Genomic DNA, 22,472 nt, shown 5'->3' on the forward strand with positions numbered 1-22,472 from the left:
AAGGTGACATATCTATTGCTCTATTCAGGACATTAAATATCTACATGGCAGGAACTTCAGTAACACAATGCATTCATTATAGGCATTTGTTATAACAGTCAACCTTTAAAATGTGTTTACTGAAGTAAATGTATAGCTGTTTTTCAAAATTTTGTTTTCATATCTGAGTGCATAAGCAAAATATCACTCAAGTTTTAAATAACATGTTAACAAAAGAAATGACAAAACAAGTATTAAACTTAAATCAACAATAGGTGACATTTTCTTGTATTTATTGAAACAACATTTTTATCAATCATGTCACTTGCTACTAATGTCAAAATAAGGTTTATCTTTTATTTAAGAGTAATGTCCCTTGGACCATATCTAACAGATAAAAAAAGACTGGGTGATGTACACAACCTAGACATTTTTTGTGGTGGTATGTTTATGCAATGATCATACACTTGAAACATTACTGAAATAAATTCTCAAAACATTGAGCATAAATCCACATTTTCACTTTTTTCTCTCTTTACATTTTTTCACATTACGCATTTTTTTTGTAGAGGGGAAGGACTTTTTTTTGGTTTAGAGGTGTTTTACAACAGTATTTTAGTTATGTAAAGACAGCCAATTTTCCAAACAAGTGTTCCTGGATTATGTACCAGTACTACACTCATTTTCCACAAGTAACCGACAACTTTCCAACATAAATAAGAGGTGGAGAACAAATGACAACAGACACATTTTTTGTCAAATCGAACACTAGACCTTAATATTCACTCTTCTGCTCTATCCCTTGAGCTAAATGGAAGCCACAAGTGACAGTAAAGTTATTTAAGAAAGAAACCTCTATTTTACTTTTACAAGCTGTTTTTCTATCTACATAATTTACGTCAGAAACATTTCCAAAATACCATCACCCAGCCAACACATATCGGAAGCAAACTATAATGGTTGTATAATAATATCTGTCATGTGTTTACAAATCGGATAGAAATATCTGTCCCGAGGGCTCCTGTGCATTGGGCGGTAATGAGGCTTGCCTAATTACCGCCCATGTGCAGGTGGCCGAGGGACAGATATTTCCATCCAATTCGTAAACACATGACTGATATTTTTTTCTTGCATACCGTCTACATGTTAGCGTTTTATTCTGGCAGATTATTTTTCTTGCATACCGTATTTTACAAATAACAGGTAGAAATATTTTCTTTGTAGCACTCCTTCTTATAGCAGAGTGCGGGAAATTAACGTCCGTAAACAGAAGTGACGTCATGATGTTTTGCGTTACCCACAATAACAAAGTTCCACTTAAGTTTTATCATTTGTAGCATAACGTTATGTTCTTACGGTAAACTAATGTATTTTGAATCGAGAAATATACTATATCAGTGCACGAACCACTAGTTGTCATTAACAGCATGAGAGTCATCTGGCATGGGGGTGCCAGATGGGTTTTGCCGGCATGGGTAAAATCACTGGAAATGCCAGTCCGGTGTGCAAGAAATACCTTTCTTATACACAATACAAAGCCATACATCTGACAAAGAATTACATTGACATACATTTTTGTGATTTATGTGCAAGTAACTACAAAATGAATCAATATTGATCATACCTGACTGTTCGAAACACGATTCTCTAGCAAAAATGTACCCTCCCTCTCGTAACCATAGCAACTCCCGCTTCATGAGACTTTGGACTTCTTCCTCCTCTAGGTACATCATCAACCAGTTAGAAAATACTAAATCACAGCTGAAATATGGTAACAAGGTTAGCAACACAATTGTTTTTATCATGTACTTCTGATGTCAACCTCCCAAATAAACACAATAGGTTGAGTGCAAAACTTCCAATAACAGAATTTGCAAGTTTGTATCCCTGCCTAGAGTATGTCTAACACCATTCATCCACCGTCTCCTGTTCATTTAGGAAAGTTTGCAGTTACTGCGCAATCATCATGATCAATATTCATGGCCTGGTCTATTTTCACTTATATTATGTTTGCATCAAACAATGAAATCAAATTTCAATTAACTAAGAAAGTAAGTATCAATACTCTTTATTTGAAACTCTTATTCATACACCCAAGAAATAGCCATAATGAGGAAAACACGAAATTTCATGCACACAGAATCAAATGCTTTCACATTTCTTGTGAACTTAAGGGAACAATACTGGTACAGGCCTATGAATAGGGTAGTTTCCATTTTAGCGGTTTATTTATTTTAGGAGGGTTGTGCATAAATTCTTGTTAAAATAACATAGCGTTGTTATGGGGCCAGTAGCACTAATGGAAAATGCAGGGGTGTGGGGGCAACAGCCCCCAAAGTAGCGTGATGTCATGACGTATTTCCAACCGGGGACCGCTAAACTGGAAGTGTCCCTCTGAATATGCTGACATCAATGAATTAAATGAAATATTGTTATAGCATGTTGAAAAACTTTGAACCTAAATTCAACTTAAAATGATAGTTGTGCAAGTATTTTCAGGATGGGACTTGAAAGTCTTCTAGATAGCCGGAATTTTGAGAAAAGTGAGTCTGAGATAGATACTGAGTTTCAACTGTAGTATGTCCATATAGTCAAACGTGTTTTCAAATGTTGCATGACTATCAAGCAAATCTGTATCTGTTTCTCAATACAGTTGCTACATCTGATGCATCTGACTGCAAAATTGGTCTTGTTTTTTTTTTTGAAAAGCTGAATTTTCTTGCAGGTATTAATGAATAATTCAATAACCTATCTGAATATTATGAAATATACTCCAGACAGGGGACAATACCATGACCTTGCCATAAATGTTTATATATGATGTTCAAACTTGAGGCTCAATCTTACTTGGCCTAACAGATATTGCATCATTGTTGCGATGTATAATAAAGCACACACCTGTTGCTGTCAAGATTAAGCTTTGTAACATCTGCACATTTGAAGTCGATGTTGGAATATTTAGAATTTGTTTCTCGGTTCTTCTCGATGAATTTTTCCATAAAATCTACTGCTACTACACTCTTAGCTTTCACAGCAAGTTCTGTTGTAAAACGTCTGCAACAAAAATAAGTTACACATTAAAGTCTGTCTCATTAGTAAATTTTGTTTAGAAGTTAAGCAGCTACCTTCCTCAGCAGTTACCTGTATTAAGCATAAACTTGTCTTAAGCAGACCCATTTTTATTTTGACTTTACTTTTACATTTTCTACACAGATTGGACTACAATGAAAGGAAATTTTCCTTGATCTCCACTTATGACTAGCTGAACTTCAAATAAAGGATTATTAGTAGACAGTGTGAATGACTGACATGTAACTACAGATGGCCTAAGAACAATAACATGGCTTACTGTTCCCAAGTTTAGTTAAATTTCAAGCAATTACTTCAGCTTGATGAGACAGTTTGCAGCAAATACAGCAGCTCTAATGATAATTCTCTTAGTGAAAGTCAAACACAGTGAACAAGATTTTAAACTGAGACACCTGTCTCAATACTCTTAGTCTAGCATCCTGGAACACAGTGTTAAGGTCCTAAGCTGAATTTATGAATGGCTGAATATAACTAATGTCTGTTACTTAGAGAAAGAACTGTGAACCTTGGTACTGAATCCAGAATTACTGGATAGGTGAATAAGTCATTTCCCAAAACATTTAAAAACAACATTAAATCCAAATTCAAGAAACTTCAATCTCACCCTATACCAGCTCCTAATTCTACAACATCTTTGCCCTCAAATGACGGCAGGTATGAGAGTATTTCCGGTAACTCATGCACTGTAAGTTCCTCAGCATTTGTGTCCAACATCATTTCTACCAGTGAAGCTTCTTTTGAATGTTCAGCCCAAAAATTTGTCATAGCCTCTCGTACTCCTGAAAATATATCCCATCAACATGTAAATATACAGTAACCAAATATACTAGAGATATGAAAAAAATACGTGTCACTCAAATTTTGAGACAGTTTTCTAAATTGAGAAATGTGAGGCACATGCTTGTTGACATAAATACTAAATTCCAATAAAAATAACATATTGTTGTATTTTGGTGAGAAAATCATCTACCCAGTGTAGGACTCGAACCTACGACCCCCTGCTTGCAAGTCAGGTGCTCTACCAACTGAGCTAACCGGGCTCCTGGTTTACCAGAAGCCTCGAATCACTACACTCCTCCTCACTTTAATTTTGAAGGCTTAAACCTTATCGTGGAACCATAGAGCGAGGCATCAACTGTTCAGCTTCCAACAGAGTATAGCCTCTGCAAATACCGCATGCTCTATATAACTGGCCACGTAGCCTTCCTTTACAGTGGAATTGCAGAGCGGGACATCAACTGTTCAGCTTCCAACAGAGTATAGCCCCTGCAAACCGCATGCTCTACATAAACTGGCCACTGTAGCCCGCACTGTCCAATTTACCTCGTCGCCAATGTTGTATTTTGGTGAGAAAATCATCTACCCAGTGTAGGACTCGAACCTACGACCCCCTGCTTGCAAGTCAGGTGCTCTACCAACTGAGCTAACCGGGCTCCTGGTTTACCAGAAGCCTCGAATCACTACAATATGGTGAGCAATGACAAAATATTGAAAGGTCCTCATGAAAAAAAAAAAACATATACGGTCAAACCTATGCTGATGCCCACCTGAAAATGGAAGCAACTTGCCCCTAAATACCATTTGGCTCATTTTCTATTAAACGTTTTGAATCAACCTAAGCAAGTCAAAACCACATTTTGGCTCTTCCTACAGAGGCATATACAAGTTGAATGTAGCAAGTGTTGAATGTAGCAAGTGTTGAATCCAAGATCGAGCATTCAAACATAGCTGGAATTATCTAACAACCCACTGCTAATACAACAGGATATAAAGTCACTGTGTGTCGTAAGCCAAAGTTACTATTTTGTTGTGAATTCCAATAATTGTCAAAATGTATGAAAATGTAAACAGACATTTCAAACAAATATTTCCTCAGTATAATTGTTATAAGAGTATTTCATAATCCAACAATAAATAATCATAATATTTTTCCAACTGAAAATGCCAATTATTATGAGTAAGAAAGATACCTATTCCCAAACTTTTTTTGAGAGCATAAAAATACCTTAGATTAACTTTTAACCAAACTTCACACATATATTATCAAAAATACATTCAATTTTCGAAACCACATATAATTCACATTTATAAACACATTCCAATTCATGTCATCATGTATAGTTTAAATGAACACATATAAGTTACGTTCACAGATAACATTTACTTAAAGATGCCCATATAAGTCACATACACAAGTAAATTTTACCTTTAAAGCCAATATACATTACCTACATACAAGTAAAATTTACCTTAAGCCAAATAAGTTAGCTTTACAAGTAAAATTTACCTAAGTCCAAATACGTTATCTTCACAATTAACATTTCCTAAGCCCATATAAGTTACCTTCACAAATAAAATTTACCTATTCCAATATACAGTAAGTTACCTTCACAAGTAGAACTTACCCAAGTCCTAATAAATTAAAGTTACCCTCACAAATAACATTTACCATATGCCCATATAAGTTACCTTTACCTAAGCCCACATAAGTTATCTTCACAAGTAACATTTACCTATACCCAAATAAATTACCTCCCCTAAGCTTCTCTAAGTTATCTTCAAAAAATGTAACAACCAAAGAGGTTACATTCAAAAATAGCATTTACCTAAGCCAACAGAAGTTACATTATTTACCTTAGCCAACAAAAGTAACTGGTTACGAGGGTTGTCCCAGAAAATGGGAAAATTGAGCATGCGCCGACTAGCACTGACTACCGTCCACTATTTAAAAAGTACTCAAATAATATGACAGATATTTAATTTTAAACTCTGTAGTCCTGTATAGTATACAATGAAATAACATCACTTAACATAATTATCTGATGCGTCGCTCATTTTCAAAATAATAAAAAAAGTTCCCGATTTTCTGGGACAGCCCTCGTACATTCAAAAGTAGCATTTACCTAAACCCATATAGTTACATTCATAAATACAGATTAACTAACTAGAAAGTCCATTTCATTTATATGAGCAAAAATTAATTTATCGGAACACAATGTCATACAATTGAATTTACCACCACACACATACATGTAATTTACATACCATGCACATAATATCACCATAATAAACATAATTTACAACACACAATAAATTATCACCACACACATAATTTACCACCACACATAAAATTTACCTGCATTATAATGACACCACATGGGTTTTTTCCAGTCCATCTTCCTAAACAACAACTGTCACTTTTATCTTGTCAACACTTCCTGACTGTCTCAAAAAAGGTATTAAGTTCTAACTTTCTATTATATATAAATTCAAAGTCTTCAAAGAACCTATGAATGAAACTGGACGTGTCCTTATACTATATACTTGTATTCCTTTGAAACCAATTCTTATGTAAAGCCTGGAAAGGTAATAAAAACTTTGTTAGGCAGCTGGCCTCCGAATGGCTCATACATTATGACCCTACCTTAGCCTCGATATCAAGTTTGTCTCTTTCTGAACATTGTTTTAATAATTTACTCTTCCCATATTATTCTGCATAAATACCTGAGTTATATACAGTCTTGTAGGAAACAAAATTCACCTGCTCCCTTTTTCAATCAAGTTTGTTGGCTACATGTACGTATTATCTTTATATACCAGCTATGGGAAGTAATACTGCCACTACTAGATTGTTGACATATGTTTAAGTCTGCCGGAGTTGTCCACTAAAATTAATAATATTCTCTTACTGTTTACATTGAACTGTAAGACTTTTAGTTCCGGTAAATAATTTTTGATGCAGTCAACAAGGAATGTTGCTCCGACATGCACAATATTTTACATGATTTCATTTACCTGTAATAAAACAGTATGTACAACATACAAAAACCTGATGTAATATTGCATGGAACACACATACAAAACCTAAAACTTCAGGTAAAACAAAGGTTGAAATTCCTCATAAAATCTAATCCTTTGATCTTTGCACAGTGTATATTGAACAAAATCTGTTTAAAGCAATGAATATTCTATAAAAAGAAGGCAACAACTGACAACTTGATTTTCTTTTTTTTAATTTATTTGTTGACAAAAAAGTAAATTTTACCTAATATTATTACTCAAGTGTTTTAAAGAGCGCAGATTAAATTCCATCAAATTGCAACATCACTCTAATTTGTAAAATATTCTTTAAAATCATTTTTGCTGACATACAACATAATCTTTTGTATATCTTGTATTATAAATATACATGAATGCAATATTCATACTGTGTAAAATACATTTATTTCCATTTTAGTGCTTTTCATCCCTTATTTAAATGACTTAAAAGGTACATATTAAATACGCTTCAAAAGTTTTCTGTATCAGTTTTATTGAGCAACATTTGATTCATCCTATTTAATGTTCCTGAAATGCATGTAATGTTTATATTGCATGTTGCTATATAATGTTCCATTTTATGTGCAGTTCTATTTAGTAAGGTACATTTTATCATTTCAACCTCAATTTTTTGTATATTTTGTCATTTTTAGGGCATACAAAGAGTATACAGTCCTTAAAAAATTATTTGTTCTCGTTTTAAACAAAAAATGTCTGAAAGTTTAACATTATTATGCAATAAAAAAATTGATTGTATGACGAAAAAAAAACTCTTCCACTGGTTGGCTCTATATTGTTTCCAGCAATTTATTCTTGAAAATCACTTGACTTCGGGGTTTTGGGTGTCAGATCGTTAGAATGTAAATGATACATTTAAAACAGTAAAGTTATCATTTACAAAGTCACTGTTTGTCATTCAGATCCATGCCTGTTCTACACCCTCTGATATAATTCCTATACATCTGAAGTTCATTAAATGATAAAGTCACTGAATGGGATAAATATTTCTTAAATAATAAATGCTGAATATACAATTCTGGTCTACACTTTTCCTGATGTGGAAAAAAGTATTCAGCATGCAGCTATTAATTTTAAAAATATAAGTAAATATTATATTTCCGTAATTATTCTGTGTTAAAAGCCCGGAAAATATCAAATGTATTGTAGGCCTGTTCAGTAAGGCATACACATGAATAATGACCTACTTTCAGAAATCCCCATTTCCTTTGTATTTCCTACATATATTTCCTCACTATTCTGCAGTTTAATTAAAGTAATATGTCCAAAAATAGTACAAATTTATTGAAATTATAAATCAGTTCTATTCACAGGTATAAATATAGCAAGCATGGTTTTCACCTATTTCAAATATATTTGCAATGTATAGACGGAAAAAAACAGTTTTCATGACTGTAATCCTGGACTCAAAAAAGGCCAAAGCCAATTTATGCCTTATTTCTACTTCCTCCCAATGCTTCCTCACTCACTTGCTCATTTACAAAGAAAATACTGTCATAAACAAACTACGGTAGTCATTATAAGGGAATATATGTTAACCATTGCAATTTGTTAAACCTAACAGACTGGACTACCTTGTACATCGTAAAATATGGAGTAATTTCTAATATTTATCCAAGACCATGCATTATTTATTAAACTGGTATTGGTAAGTGATTTTATGCCACTACTACTATTTACAGATAAGATTACAAAATTGCCATACTATACAAAAAACACAATATTGTAAACCAGGCTAGCAGTAACATGCCACTAAAAGTATATAGTATATCTGATGGAAAATTACCAACTTATTGAACCCTAACAGCTGATTATTACCCCAACGTCCAAGGTCACTACAGATCAGCAACGATAAACCGGCAAAGAATTACCAATACTGTGGATATTTAACATTATAATTTTTCTGCTGTACTCATTAATTATGAGATTGGTGACTTAACACCACAACAAAATGATGAATTAAGTTAATTTTCTGCAATCTTAACATATTTCTTCATCCCATGAAGACTGAACTTTGATCCAGGTCATTTATGATGACAACCTGACCTGCTATATGAAGCTCACCATGTTAAACCAGTGGTGTGCCTTTATTGTATTATCTTTACATATATAGTACTTATGTCTGCTATCTGGTTCATCCAGGTATCACTAGTTAAAATACTTAGATGTTATTAAATACCTTTATTACTCATGTAAAAGTATAATTTATTACTCTTAGTCAGGTGTATATATAAATGCACATATTTTGCAATTCAAATATTTTTAAATAAAAAATATTCATTTATTTTATTCCCAAAATCAGTTCCATTTAAATATGCAGTGTTTGGTTTATTTAACAATGTCTAATTTTAAAACTTAAATTTAAATTTGATTGTCTAATATTTATTAAACAAACCTGTCACACCAGAAGTTTAATGTCCAACCTCCTCCAAAACTTACATACAATGTACACAATACAGGACACTACAGTAAAATAAAGCTAGATTAGGCCTGATTTAATAAGAGATGTAAGACTGTGCTGTTATATCTAATCTTAAAATTTTGTAAGAATATAAATACAATTAAGAGGGCTAAAATATTTAACCATTCTTCCTTTAAAAGTTACTAGTTTACAGGTTTTTTACTAACAGGAGGAGCCCAGGCCAGCGATTTGGGGATATATTGTTATTTAGGGGAATATAAATGATCAGATTTATTGTTAATTTTAAGAGAAAACAGCATGACTTAATAGATTTTTTAAAGGGAAGTGGCCTATATATAAAAAGCCCCTATTATATAAGAAAATAACCATGTGGTTCATGTCAACTTTATCTTAAGTACGAGGTAGGTTAAATTCTTGGCATTATAACATACACATACCAGGTATTTACATTTTATTTCTGTTTTATGATTTTCACATTGATGTGATAGTGATGATGATAGTCATTGTTGGTATTTTTTTAACTTTTAACTAAATTCCTTGCTACCATTTATATTTTTTGAAAGAACGACATGCTTGGGTCTTTTCCCCTGTCAGGGTAAGTTTCATCTATACACAGAGCATCCTGTCTATAGATACACATGATCAGCTGTAAGAGGAATAACCTAAATGAGAATAGGCCATTAGGAAAAGGAAGCAGCAACAGCTCCGATGACCAGACCTCTTACTATTTGACCCGAAGTCTAGAGGTATTGTCATCAATATACATGTACTATTAATTATGTAAGCTTTATAGCTTTATTACCAGTGTATACGGTAGTTGCTAGGGAAAAGGTGTGATATATTGTCATAAATTTAAAGTTGCCGTTATTATGTGTTTTTTGTAAATATTTTTTATAAATAGCTCTCAACCTAAGTTAGAGATGTATCAAATATGAAAGTGTTATAGCGATTTCCATAAGTCACTATTTTTAATCAATCAGTAAAACAAATTTAACAATTCATTTTAAGCAAAGAAGTATAAAATACACAGAATGGTAACAGTTGGCTGTAATCTTGCATGATCTCGTGTCAGAGCATGAATCAGCGTTAGTAAAAACAAACATCGGCGAGCATGGAGTTACAATTTGTACATTTAAAACTACATTTAAAATACATGTTAGCTTCTAAAATAACATTAGTTTAATGTGAAATAGTCTTAAGACACAAAGTACACGTTTCCTACAATCAAAAGAAGCGTGGTCATACGGTGATAATTAATTTACCGATGAATAATTGCTTTCGCATACAAAATGGCGCATGAAGAATGCGTCACTTCCGGTAAACGAGATCTCATTCAGTTGTCATGTTTTTTTGGCCAGATTTGCTCAATATGCCTTTCAAGTTGCCGATCTATTTATTTTTTATAGCTCTTTGTTTTAACATAATTCAAGTCTTAAATACTATTAAAGAAAGGAAGTGTCTAGGGGTACGGATCCGTACCTCTAGAATCTGATTCTAGAGGTACGGATCCGTACCTCTAGACAAGCCTGTTAGGGGTTTTCTAGGGGTACGGACCTCTAGAGCTGTTATTATAGAGATTAAGGGTAATTTACATTTTAAATTTTGTTGAAAATGAAATAACAAATAACACTTCATCAGAATTCACCTTAAACTTGGACCTAAATGGTTTACAGATTAACAACAGTCATTCGATTTTTTACATTTTTTTTTCGGAACGTAAATAACCGAGGAACACCAAATAAATCACGGGGATACAAACTGGCAGAAAAAAAAGGTATAAAGATTAAACAAAATAATATTAAATATGTTGGGGAAAAAACTATTTTTAATTGATAATTAACCCTTACTGTAGTGTATTTATGTTTTTCACACATTTGGTAGCCGTTACAAGATACAAGGGACGTTTTAACAAACAGTTGCATTTACTTAATGTTGCTTAATTGATTATTAAACAATCAGTTCCGTGTCGCTTATCATTACAACTTGTTAAATAACAAAATAAATAGGTGCATATTATTATGCCTAATTTATTTATTTTATTTTTTTTGCTAAATTTCAAATTAAGGGATAAATTCATTCATTATTCTAGCTGTTATCAACAGTTTATTTGGCAACAAACTTATCGGCATGGCAGTGTATTCATTTGGAGTTCCTCGGTTATTTACGTTTTGGAAGAGAAGGTAAACAATCGCGTGAATGCTGGTATCTCTAGACCAATTAGATCCAAGTTTTAAGTGATGACTTGTAAAGTCTTACTTGTTATTTCATTTTCAACAAAATTTAATATAAAAATAACCCAAAATCTCTAGAAAAAGGAGGTCCGTACCCCTAGAAAACCCCTAGTAGGCTTGTCTAGAGGTATGGATCCGTACCTCTAGAATCAGATTCTAGAGGTACGGATCCGTATCCCTGGACACTTCCTTAAAGAAAAGCACAAGTTGATTAATTTATTTTTAATCATTCAATACCCAGAGAAAAGAATGTTTCAATAACTTACGGCAAACAAATTGTACTATTAATTTTTCGTCGCAATCATGATAGATATGACCAAACTTCAATTTCAAAGAAAGATGTTTTAAAGCCAAAAAATTATTTTCATGAAAACAGTCGGACTCTCTCAGGTTTCAGTTGAGTTGCATCAATTTATGTATTTTATACTCAAACAATATCATAATTAATCGAACTTTTAATGTTACTGACCAGTATGGCTAGAAATACTGTTTGAAAACGACTTCAGACGGGACTAATGGATAAAAACTTATTCGAGACATGATTGAGTATCGGCCTCCTCAGCGTCAGCAACCAAATTGTCTCCCTTTGTTGTGAAGCAGAGGAACTCAAAGGTATAAATAATACATGAAAGTAGAAGAAATGCGCCACCACAACAAAACGGATTAATGGAATTCGCATGTTGAAAATATTTAAACAGTTTGAAATATATAGATCTTGCTTTGTTCAAAGATCCTACAGTAGTTTACCTTATTATTCAAATTTCAATGGGTTTAGAAAATTAGGAAAATGTGATAGTCCAGACTCTGCAATTATCAGGCATTTCAGATACCATGCATCTGCTACAACTGATATTATAAAAATTCATTCTTCCCTAGAATAGTTGTTCAGTGGAACGCATTACCATCATATGAAATCAGTGTTGAAACGGTCTCCGGATTCAAATCAGCACTGGCTACACTGATGTTTAAACCATAATGCCAGTACAAATATTTTTGCTTTTTAAGTTTTATCCTGTTTTTAACCCTACTAACGTCTTCCTTTCTGCACAACAGTTTACTTGTATATATATATATATTGCAGTTAAGGGAATTAAGGCGTTAGGTTTTTGCACCTTTTTTATCACAACTGTTAGGAAGCACTAGGTGAATTGAGTAGCCTAGGAAATCTGACAGTCTTTTACTGTCTCTACCCCCCTCCCCCTCCCCCCACCCCAAACACACACACACACGCGCGCGCGCGCGCGCACGCACACACACACACACACACTCCCACATGGCCATAATGTATCAGTAGCCATTACTATAAATGATGATAAATAATGATGGTGATGATGTGCACATGTTCTTGAGATTATGTACAGCCTAGTCCCTATGTACAACCCTCCTATCCCATAGATCAAAGAAGTATAAAATCCATTTAGTTTTATAGCTTTTTGCAAAGATCTATAGTACAAAGGAGTCTGAAATTCTATCAATAAGACTCCAGAAGCTTACCTTTTAAAACAAATAGCCCCTATATATAAATGTAGGGGGAATTTGTAAGACAGACTTCTGTAGTCTAATTGATAGAATTTCAGACTCCTGATACCACCTTTGCCTCCACTTCAACCCAACAGCAAATTTTCAGATACATTAAAGGTATCCCCTGCGGAGATATTTTGGCTGATGATATATTCTTTGTACCTTAATGGTCAGAGACCACCAATTCAAAAAAGTACAGGGAACTTACTGGGAATGAGGGGGTGGGGGGAGGGGGAGGGGGTAGAGACAGTAAAAGACTGTTTACCTGTGGTCAGGTAAACAAACCCAAGAAGTGATTTTTTTTTCAAAATGGAATATTTTTACTGCATTTACAGTATTTCATAAATTTGCTACATTTTATGTGTATTGAAAAAAAGTTTCATCAAATGAATTTCTCCCGCCATGACAACGATGTAAACAGGGGTTCATCTCATTCACACGAAAATTACTTAAATAAAGTATCACTATTCATATGTTTTTCGTCTGATATTTCGGTGGAACTAAGATCGTTCTTGAAAAAAATGTGATTGGATATACATGTTTCGATTTATGGAAACTGGTATAATGGAAGTCTATGGGAAAACAACTGGTGTTCTCTAACCTAATATCAAAAAATATGCACGCGCAGCTTCCTCAAGTAATTACCGTTGCCGTAGTTCTTAACACATTACCTTGTCCGTCCCTCTAGTTTAAATTCAGTACATTAATGTCAGGCACGAGACAGCTGGGAGACATATGCAACTTGCGTATCTCAACACAAATAATAGACAGTTGAACGGATTTCCGTTTAGGCCTCGAGATACATAATACTTTGCATACCCTCTGCTGTTCTGTAATTCATGTCAAATGGTTAATACATTTGCCTTATTATCGTTTTCACCGCAAGCTCGGTTATTGCCTGCGGCCTGGAGGCCGCAGGTATATTGGAATACAACAAGCAGTGTAGCACATGCAGACTGGGTGATTTCACGTGACTTTTTACCGATATGCGATTGGCTTATAGCATTTATGGAACGCCGGTTTTGCAATATAGCTGGCACTCTATTTGAGATATATAGAGAAATGTTTGTGACTTGAATTCCTCATTCATTATTTCATATAACTTATTCAAACATTCAGTAATGATCAATATTGATACCTAGTTGTGCATAAGGGTTTTTGTGTGAATTGCTCTTCAATTTCCTGGATTATGATTCTGTGTTGTCAAAGAAGTCTAGGTGAAGGCATGAATCACATTTGTGAAAGCCCTAGTAAAGTATTTCAGTATAGTCATCAAGGAATGTGACCACTTGAGCTAAAAGTTATGTTATACATGAAATGGAAATATAGTTATTTTTGCTCAAAACAATAACTTTCAGAATTAAGAAATACATGTACATATTCCATAGCCATAGATCTACTTGTAAATCATGTAGAATGGAGTAAAATTTCCTACATTAAAGCGTAATGGTATAATAAAAAAAAAACGCACGTCATTCACCCATAAGTTACTTTTTAGGCTGAGTGGTCACACATACGTCCGTAACAATTTCTTGTCTGTATAACTTCTGGCCGCAGGAAATCTTTCGACTTGTTTTGTTTTGTTTTGTTTTCAGAACGCTTCACAGCACTTTAACGCACGTGTTGTTTAAATGTTGTCAATGTTGCAAAACATTCCTTAATTATAATATTTATCAATACCAATAAACCCCTCATAGAGTTTTTTGTTTTTTTTTTTTTTGGTTGTTCACGTTATCAGTCCTTGCGTGAAAGCTTAATTCGACTTTCAGGATTGGCCCTACTGCCTTATATAGTCAAAGTTAAATTTAAACAAACTGAATGACTTGTACAGTCCCTAGACATAGAAGCGTTTAGTCTATCTTTCGCTGAAGGACTGCACGTATTTCAAGTTCTAAAAACAAAAACAAAAACAAACCAAAATCTATTTAAATATTGCACATGTTTTCCCTTTTGCATCCGTTTTAAACCTATAGCCCTATGCCAGGATTGTCGGCGTATCTGAAATAGTGCATACACCTATTATTATATAAATATCATATGGCATCGTGTGTGACATTGATATTGTCAACCCGAGGGCAGAATGTCACCCGAGGCGAAAGCCGAGTGGTGACATTCTGTTTCGAGGGTTGACAATATCAATGTCACACACGCTGCCTTATGATATTTATTTTATTATACCGAACAAAATTTTTAGTACCTATAAATGTTTTTACTTCATTTAATTTAACAGTTTCATCTTAAGCGCGGTAATCGCCTGTGTACATATTGAATAGTGACGCCACTACTATATATGTACAAGGGAGGCAATCATATAGCTAAAAAGTTGAAGCAATTAATTGCCCTTATATGACATTCAAAATATCAGCGCGGTCACATGACCTGACAGTCTCTTTCGCTTGGTCACGTGTCAAAAAGGTTGAAAATGTTTTTGATAGTCGAAATATCTCTTTCTCGGGTAATGGGATTTTATCATTGTAGGCAAAAGAGAGGTATAATAAATAGCACTATCAAACAAAACAATCCTTTTTGCCGTTACCTTGTCTGTAAATTGTTACAGGAGTGAATACAACAAACATTGGCAGAATAACATGATATAAGAATCTAAGTTCCATTTTATCTGTAAATATGCAGAGTCAAATCAACTTCTATGTTTTCATTTACGGTAAAGATACCCAGTCGTATCTAATACGTGTCTAGTGCATACACAGGATTTTATCTTGGACCTTCGGTACGAACTGTCACCGTGTATTTTGGAAACTTATTGAAATTAAAAAACAAATATAGTATTTTCTTTGTATAGGTTATTAAAAATCAGGCTGTCGACGAGCTGTTCTAGAAATACTGGGGGAAAATGACCCAAACTCATCTAACTACTGTTTGTTCAGCCGGTTTTATGTCACATCTTTGGCGACAGATTATTTTCATTTTTCTTTATAGAATAGTGAGAATACAGAAATGCCCGTACATGTAAAAGAAATATTCTAAACTGATAAAACGTAATATGTTGTTAACTTTACGACAAAACGTTTTCAAATGAGAGTTTGATCAGGAAATCATAATAATTCTTAAAGGAAAAATTATTAGGTCGTTTTAAAAGATAATTACTCTTACGATGTACAACATACATTGGAGCTTTCACAATAACTTGGCTTTACGCAGACGCAAAAAAGTCAGTCAAAATCGTTTAGATGATGACAAAATTTACCTTTCCCATCGTCGGCAGCTTGTTGAGGCCGAGACCCGTGCCCTTTCATAAATGTACCAATATCTCCCATTTTGTTGGTCCAGATATAAACCTAAAGTATTTTTTATTTGAGATTACGAAAATTGCGAACACGTTCACTTTGTAAGTATCCGATTTCTTGGCTGCTTTAAACCTATGTATGGTAATACCACTATTTTACACTACCTGAAAACGAATACCAACCAGTAACAGACAAATCTGTTTAAATAGTATGTCACGTTATCATCTGACATGACAGTAGATATTAAACTTCATCTGGAAAATTTCCTCCATCATTTTTGACCCTGCTTCTATTTAACTTTGGTCTGTCTATTATCTTGTATTGACAAGTTCATTGAAGTACATCAGTCGTGGTCGTCGTGCACTTTCAAATTTGAACGATACTTTTAAATATGTCGTGAAAACGGTCATACGGACAGTAGATCTATACTCTCGTTTGATTTACCGGTCAAGTATAGTTTTAGTAAAATATGTTCAATAAAAATTTAACGCGTGCTATCGAATAATGACAAATATATAATAAAGAGTGCTATTCTCCTAGTTATAACATATTTTTATTGTTACAACAAAAAATTTTTTACATTCTTTTTCGTTGGTTCACACATGATATTAAGACAACTGGTCATCTCTGAGCTGTTTTCAGGTACAGTGAAACCTCTCCATCTTATGCTTGGCATATAGGTTTGCTGCGCTGGGAAGTCAAGTTTACTAAGAATAGTATGTAATGCAATGGGGAAAAAAATATCTACCTGTGTATAAAGAGATTGTTTGCTCTTCGAGGCGCCGTCAACAAAGTTATATCCAGTATGTCGGTGATTGTACTATATACAAATACTTTGATTTTAATCACTAAATCTGCCTCATATCCCGGTAATACACTTGAATGCAGGCAAACAGTCTGTATGGTAACTGTATTTATAATGAATATTATCCACAACTCTTCCAAAATATGATTACAAGGATCAATAAAAAATTACAGCTATGAAAATTCTAATTTTGGTAAATTTCCTCCGTTCGCGTAAGAAAAACTGATACGGTATATGAATATTTTACATTAATTTTGTATATGTGTATCATTAAACCAAGCAAGAGCTTTCAGATCGTAACTAGAGCAAAACGCCCCAAAACACGAGAACATGCAACTCTCTATAAAAGTTCAAATGAATCTCCTTTATACTGCCGATATTAATATTTCGTTGTTTTGGAGTACATTGATAATCCCATTTTGTAAGCATATATAATATTTTGTGTATCAATGTAAGAAGAAGAATCTTGATGCATGGCATTAAAACGCTGTTATTTTTGACGATATGCAAATTAGTACCCTTGTGGGGGTGGGTTGTATTTTTAAAAGATAGTGTGTCACTAAGATACTTAATTATCTTTGATAATGAATTCATAAAACAGCGTTACTGAAATACATTAATATTTGGCAGTCAATCCAGCAGCCATGTCCACAGCATGTTGATGTAATGCACAAGTTTACAGTGTCTGGATAAAAGTTGGACCTATCTGTGTGTGATACTGTTTAGATGAAGAAGTTGTGTATCGGGGCGAACAAGCTGCTGGAGATTTAACTCAACCACATTTGATGATAGTACAATCATTATAGAAGTATATTTTACAGGTCTGTAGCCAGGACTAAAAGACGACGTAACAATACAGTATGTTACAAAAACAAAACCATTGCCTAGCAAAGAACGTTCCCTATTCCTTGTAAATTATGTGCATTACTTTTTCTTATCAAAACAACTGGGTAGCGATAAAATAAAATGACGCGCATATCCTCTATATTGTTTTCTGCCAGGTTCCTGTCGTACTCGGTGCGGTTCCGTTCAATGCACAATAGAATTGCGCTTTCAGCAGTACTTGCGAGCTAGTTCATACCAATACCTCTCACGAAAACTCGATGTGACCGAGTCTGCTATTTTTCTGCTTGGATGCATTCTTTGCTTCCAAATTATTATCCTACAGATAACTATTGAAAGTTTCACATTTGTTTTCAGTAGTCACGAAAGGAGTAACATCTTGGGATATAGCAACTAAATAAAACGGCATTGCCCGCCGTCTGTATGCTAGTTTTAAAACATCCACCTCTCATAACCAACGAACCATCAACTGACAAAATTTGTGATGCTTTCTCTCCTTATTGCCTTTTTTATGCAATCTCTTGGCATTTTTATTATGCAGTCTCCACACAATTCTCCACTCTCTACCAAAGATTCACAATATTTTACAGATTTTAAAGCGGCATGCCTCCAGATCGTTCGACAACAAAAAGTATTTTGTTTTAGATATCTTGAAATAAATGCTGTATTTCTTAAGGTTTTAAAACTTAATTACTGACAAACTTTATGTTACGGAAACACATGAGAATTTGCTGTTTTTACTACTTTTTACGATGAAAATCGAAAAGCGTTTGTCACGCTTTTACTCCAGGTAAAACTGTCTCGATTATAAATATCTATATTTTGAAGTCATTATTCACTACTTCAGCTATAGCGTTATTGGTTACGACGACGGGGAAATGTCTTAATTGCCGCGACGGTCCGGGGTTCGATTCTCGGCACGGTCACATTTTTTTTCTTGATTTGGAACTTTAAAAATATTTTAGAAACAAAAATTCATATTCTAATGTTCGTATTATGACCAAACTTCAATTTGAAAGAAAGATTACTTTTTAGCCAAATCTGGAGGCATGCTGCTTTAAGTTATCTCTGGCCAATGATCCACGTAGTGACCTTACGAAAGGACACGGGAACATGGTAAGACTTTCGTATAATTAATCAATCTCGGGGAGAGGAAACTGGTTTCTCTTCACTCATACGCTAGTGATGATGGATTCCTCAAGCCAGGTAGATGATAACCAAACAGAAAGAAAACTACACAAGCTTGAGGGTATTCATTCGATCAGCATACACTTATTCTAGTCTGCCCTCAACCTCCACCCACACATCTTAATCATTGGTAATGATGCACAAAACACAGAATACATAATGCTCATTTATTAGCAAAGCACACATATATATATCCAAATAGCAAATACTACAGTATCTACACACAAGTTAAGCAAAACACACTTTGTAACTATGAAACTAAAGCACAATCAGTACATACTAACTACTATTTACAATTTCTTCCCAAAGACTTTGACAATACCACTTCACTTTGGTTACCTCCTCTGTTAACATTAAGGAACATGTTTTCATAAATGTTCAATATTTCAATAGAACTAAAGACGTAATCCACACATCGACCAACAGATAAACATATCAACAGATTTTAAATATACCATAGTTGACATACAACAATACATCTGAAAATTAATTTTCAAAACACCAAGACTGCAAAAAATGTTTCTATCACAATTTCAAAGAAAAAACTTCAATTCACACTTTATGTCAAAAAGTAATAGTTGTAAAATAATACATTAGTAAATGTAAATCAAGAACCTCTCCTTATGTAACAGAAACCAGTAATCATTTGACAGACCATATTGATATTATTTTATAATTGTTATAGCTTGAACAAAATAAAGCAGAGGTCCACATAAATTACCTTTAATATTGTACAACCATCTTTAATGAATATCACAAAACCCACAAGGGTAACCATACCTACTAATCCCAGTTTCAGTTTCTATTTCAGTTATGAACACAGTGAAACTGAAACTGCCCAAACTTAAACTGACATAAGTATTTCCCCCTTATTTCATCTGTATTCCTATAGACAAAGAGCATTTCTGAAATATCAATCCAAGATTGCTGATCCAGTAATATAAACAGATATGAATATTAAATGGTCTCTATTTTCACAAGTTGTAACTGAATTTCTACTGCATTTCTCAGGTTACTAATGTATTTCTGCAGCTTCCTGATCCCGGGAAGGTGTAGCACTCGTCTTTGGCTGCATACATGACCGAGCCACAGATTCAAACAATCTGCAAAAGAAAAGTAAGTCAGCTATTTAAGCATTTGTTGAACAATCACAGCAGGTCATATTTAAGGAATACAACATTAGTTTGTTAGATATTCTTACAATCTAAACTAATGGGTACAAACTAGTTAGAGTTCACAGGCAAGTAATGGTAAGGAGGCCTCAAGATATAATTTGGGGTAAATTAACCTTGCAAAACAGCAATTAAAGGGAATTCCTATAGTTTTTTATGCGCATCTTTCTGCGCAGCCTACACTTTCTATGGAAAACTGAACTGGTCAACATTTGTTGAAACATGTTACAGACAATCTTAAATATGAGGAATTTTGAAAGAAATAACATTTTTGATAAGTTATATCAGTAATCAAATGTTGATACTGGTTTATGTTGTATTGACAAGTATCATGCCTGCTATTTTTGTGGTTGTGTTTTCACATCGCATTTTAGTACAAAGACAGTGTTGTTCATATAATGTAAGATAATTGACTTAGTACTGATAAGACAATATCATCTTTCAGATTATTTAGTATTCAATTATAGAAAGAATTAAGAATTTTTAAAACTTTTTTTAAACTTTTAGCAGACATACATGTAATCAATTTGGCCAGGTTCGCGCCATTTCCGTCCGAACAGGTGTTGTATTCTAGCGGTCTTAACATAAAATTTAGCCTGGTGACCCATACATTTTTAGCCATTTTTATGCTCACAATACAATTATCTATACACAAGAAGAAAAAGAAAAAATTCTATGAGTTTTTTCAAAAAATTAAAAAAAAAATTCTTCACTATGGGTATTTTTCATTGAAAAAAGTTCACAAAAGTAAATATAAAACAATATTTTTTTTCATTTGTACCCATTATTGTAAGGATAGAGTATTACAAATATGACTATGATATCAAATAAGTATATAATAAAATCTGTAAAAAGAAAAAAAAACTGTATTGTGCTGCCTGGATGTATATTTTGGTTGGTATTTATAAAAAAGCAGAAAATTATGAAAATGTTAAAAAATCGCTGTCAGTTTCAGCAACAGTGGGTGTGTTCAAAACAATTTTTCACAAAAACAAGCCTGGTGACCTATTGTTTTTATTTGTTCATTGTTTCAGGACAAATTTTCCTATCATATATGTGAATTTAAAAAAATTCTATGAAAGGAAAAAAACTATAGGAATTCTCTTTAACAGACAAAACTGTTGTCTCATAAAGACACTCACTTCTCGATCTCTGGTGCACAGTGAACAAACTCATGATTCCAGAACTTGAACTGTGGATTCTTGATGAGTTCTATGAAGGTTATCAACAGTCCCCATGGGTGTGGTCTATTCACAATTAACCTCTCCAGTAATACCCTGAAAACATACAACTCTCACCTGAAAGTCTGCATAATAAACTAATACACATTGTATATATGTATAAACACTCAATCAAAATAAATTTCATTCAAAGAATAATTCTTTCTTATAACATTTAATTTTGGTGTTAAAGGCCATAAAGTTTAATCTAAAGGCATTTATGATAGTTTACTCAACAGCAAGATTATAAAGATGAGACAAGTGTGCATTGTAAGGTCTCACAAAATTTCTAATACCAGTTATGTTCATACAGGTTTTGTAATAAACCTTCTAATTCAAGCAGGAAGTAAATTGAATTGCAACTTACACTATTTATAAATCTTGGGCACAATTCAATGCACAGTTATGGACATAAGAATGTTACAGGTTCAACAAACTTCCCATTGGTTTAACCTTTCCCTTATGATATACATACTTCAGATCTGTCTAAAGTCTACTACCCTACCACTGCTCAATTTCAAAACTTGGAAAAATAGTTCACATTACAGCTCATTAGATCCTTCATTTTTAAACCTTATAAAAATATCATTTTCAATATTTTGCTCACAAACCATCAGATGCTAGAAACTTGGCACTGGTTTCCCTAACTTGGCTGTATAACCTCAGATCCTAATTTTCAAACCTTTAACAAGTAATGAGTGTACCTGGTGATCTGCTCCTGTATTGCCTCAGTATTGGCCTCAGCAAACAGGTATAAGAGTGTACAGCTGAAGTAGTGTGTGTGACTGTTAGGGTATCTCAGCTGGTTTGCTATCGCCGTCAGGAACAAATAACGACCTGGAACAAAGTAAGTTCTCATTGTAAGAATTGCAAATATGTAAGTAAATCAGCAAAGCCCTTAAGTTCTGAAAGTAACAAC

At 33.6% G+C, this 22,472-nt stretch overlaps 2 protein-coding genes and 2 non-coding genes across 11 annotated transcripts in view; all 4 read right to left on the minus strand.

Moving 5' to 3' along the window:
- The window catches only part of LOC123548662 (uncharacterized), a 29,601-nt gene extending 13,100 nt beyond the window's left edge, over nucleotides 1–16,501 (minus strand). Inside the window, exons 1-5 of one of the 8 annotated variants that reach the window (XM_053546248.1) lie at nucleotides 12,029–12,155; nucleotides 6,206–6,427; nucleotides 3,674–3,848; nucleotides 2,878–3,033; nucleotides 1,604–1,740 (exon numbers count right to left, since the gene is read on the minus strand). In XM_053546248.1, coding sequence (XP_053402223.1) covers nucleotides 1,604–1,740; nucleotides 2,878–3,033; nucleotides 3,674–3,848; nucleotides 6,206–6,245 — 508 coding nt within the window. In that variant the 5' untranslated portion in view covers nucleotides 6,246–6,427; nucleotides 12,029–12,155. Of the gene's footprint in view, nucleotides 1–1,603; nucleotides 1,741–2,877; nucleotides 3,034–3,673; nucleotides 3,849–4,616; nucleotides 4,764–5,972; nucleotides 5,998–6,205; nucleotides 6,428–9,301; nucleotides 9,420–12,028; nucleotides 12,156–16,285 lie in introns of those variants that run through there. The other 7 variants (XM_045336133.2, XM_045336131.2, XM_045336137.2 and 4 more) reach the window with 7 other exon arrangements.
- Nucleotides 4,037–4,109, minus strand: Trnaa-ugc (transfer RNA alanine (anticodon UGC)). Its single transcript has one exon. It is a non-coding gene; the product is annotated as a tRNA-Ala (tRNA).
- Trnaa-ugc (transfer RNA alanine (anticodon UGC)) lies at nucleotides 4,430–4,502 on the minus strand. The gene has a single exon. It is a non-coding gene; the product is annotated as a tRNA-Ala (tRNA).
- Nucleotides 16,502–19,314: 2,813 nt separating the features above from the next.
- LOC123548663 (CCR4-NOT transcription complex subunit 1-like) overlaps nucleotides 19,315–22,472 on the minus strand; it is a 43,066-nt gene continuing 39,908 nt past the window's right edge. Inside the window, exons 43-45 of the mRNA XM_053546249.1 lie at nucleotides 22,258–22,390; nucleotides 21,476–21,610; nucleotides 19,315–20,264 (exon numbers count right to left, since the gene is read on the minus strand). Coding sequence (XP_053402224.1) covers nucleotides 20,177–20,264; nucleotides 21,476–21,610; nucleotides 22,258–22,390 — 356 coding nt within the window. The 3' untranslated portion in view covers nucleotides 19,315–20,176. The remainder of the gene's footprint in view (nucleotides 20,265–21,475; nucleotides 21,611–22,257; nucleotides 22,391–22,472) is intronic.

The sequence above is a fragment of the Mercenaria mercenaria genome, chromosome 6 (genome assembly GCF_021730395.1).
Source record: "Mercenaria mercenaria strain notata chromosome 6, MADL_Memer_1, whole genome shotgun sequence".
Taxonomy (NCBI): domain Eukaryota; kingdom Metazoa; phylum Mollusca; class Bivalvia; order Venerida; family Veneridae; genus Mercenaria; species Mercenaria mercenaria.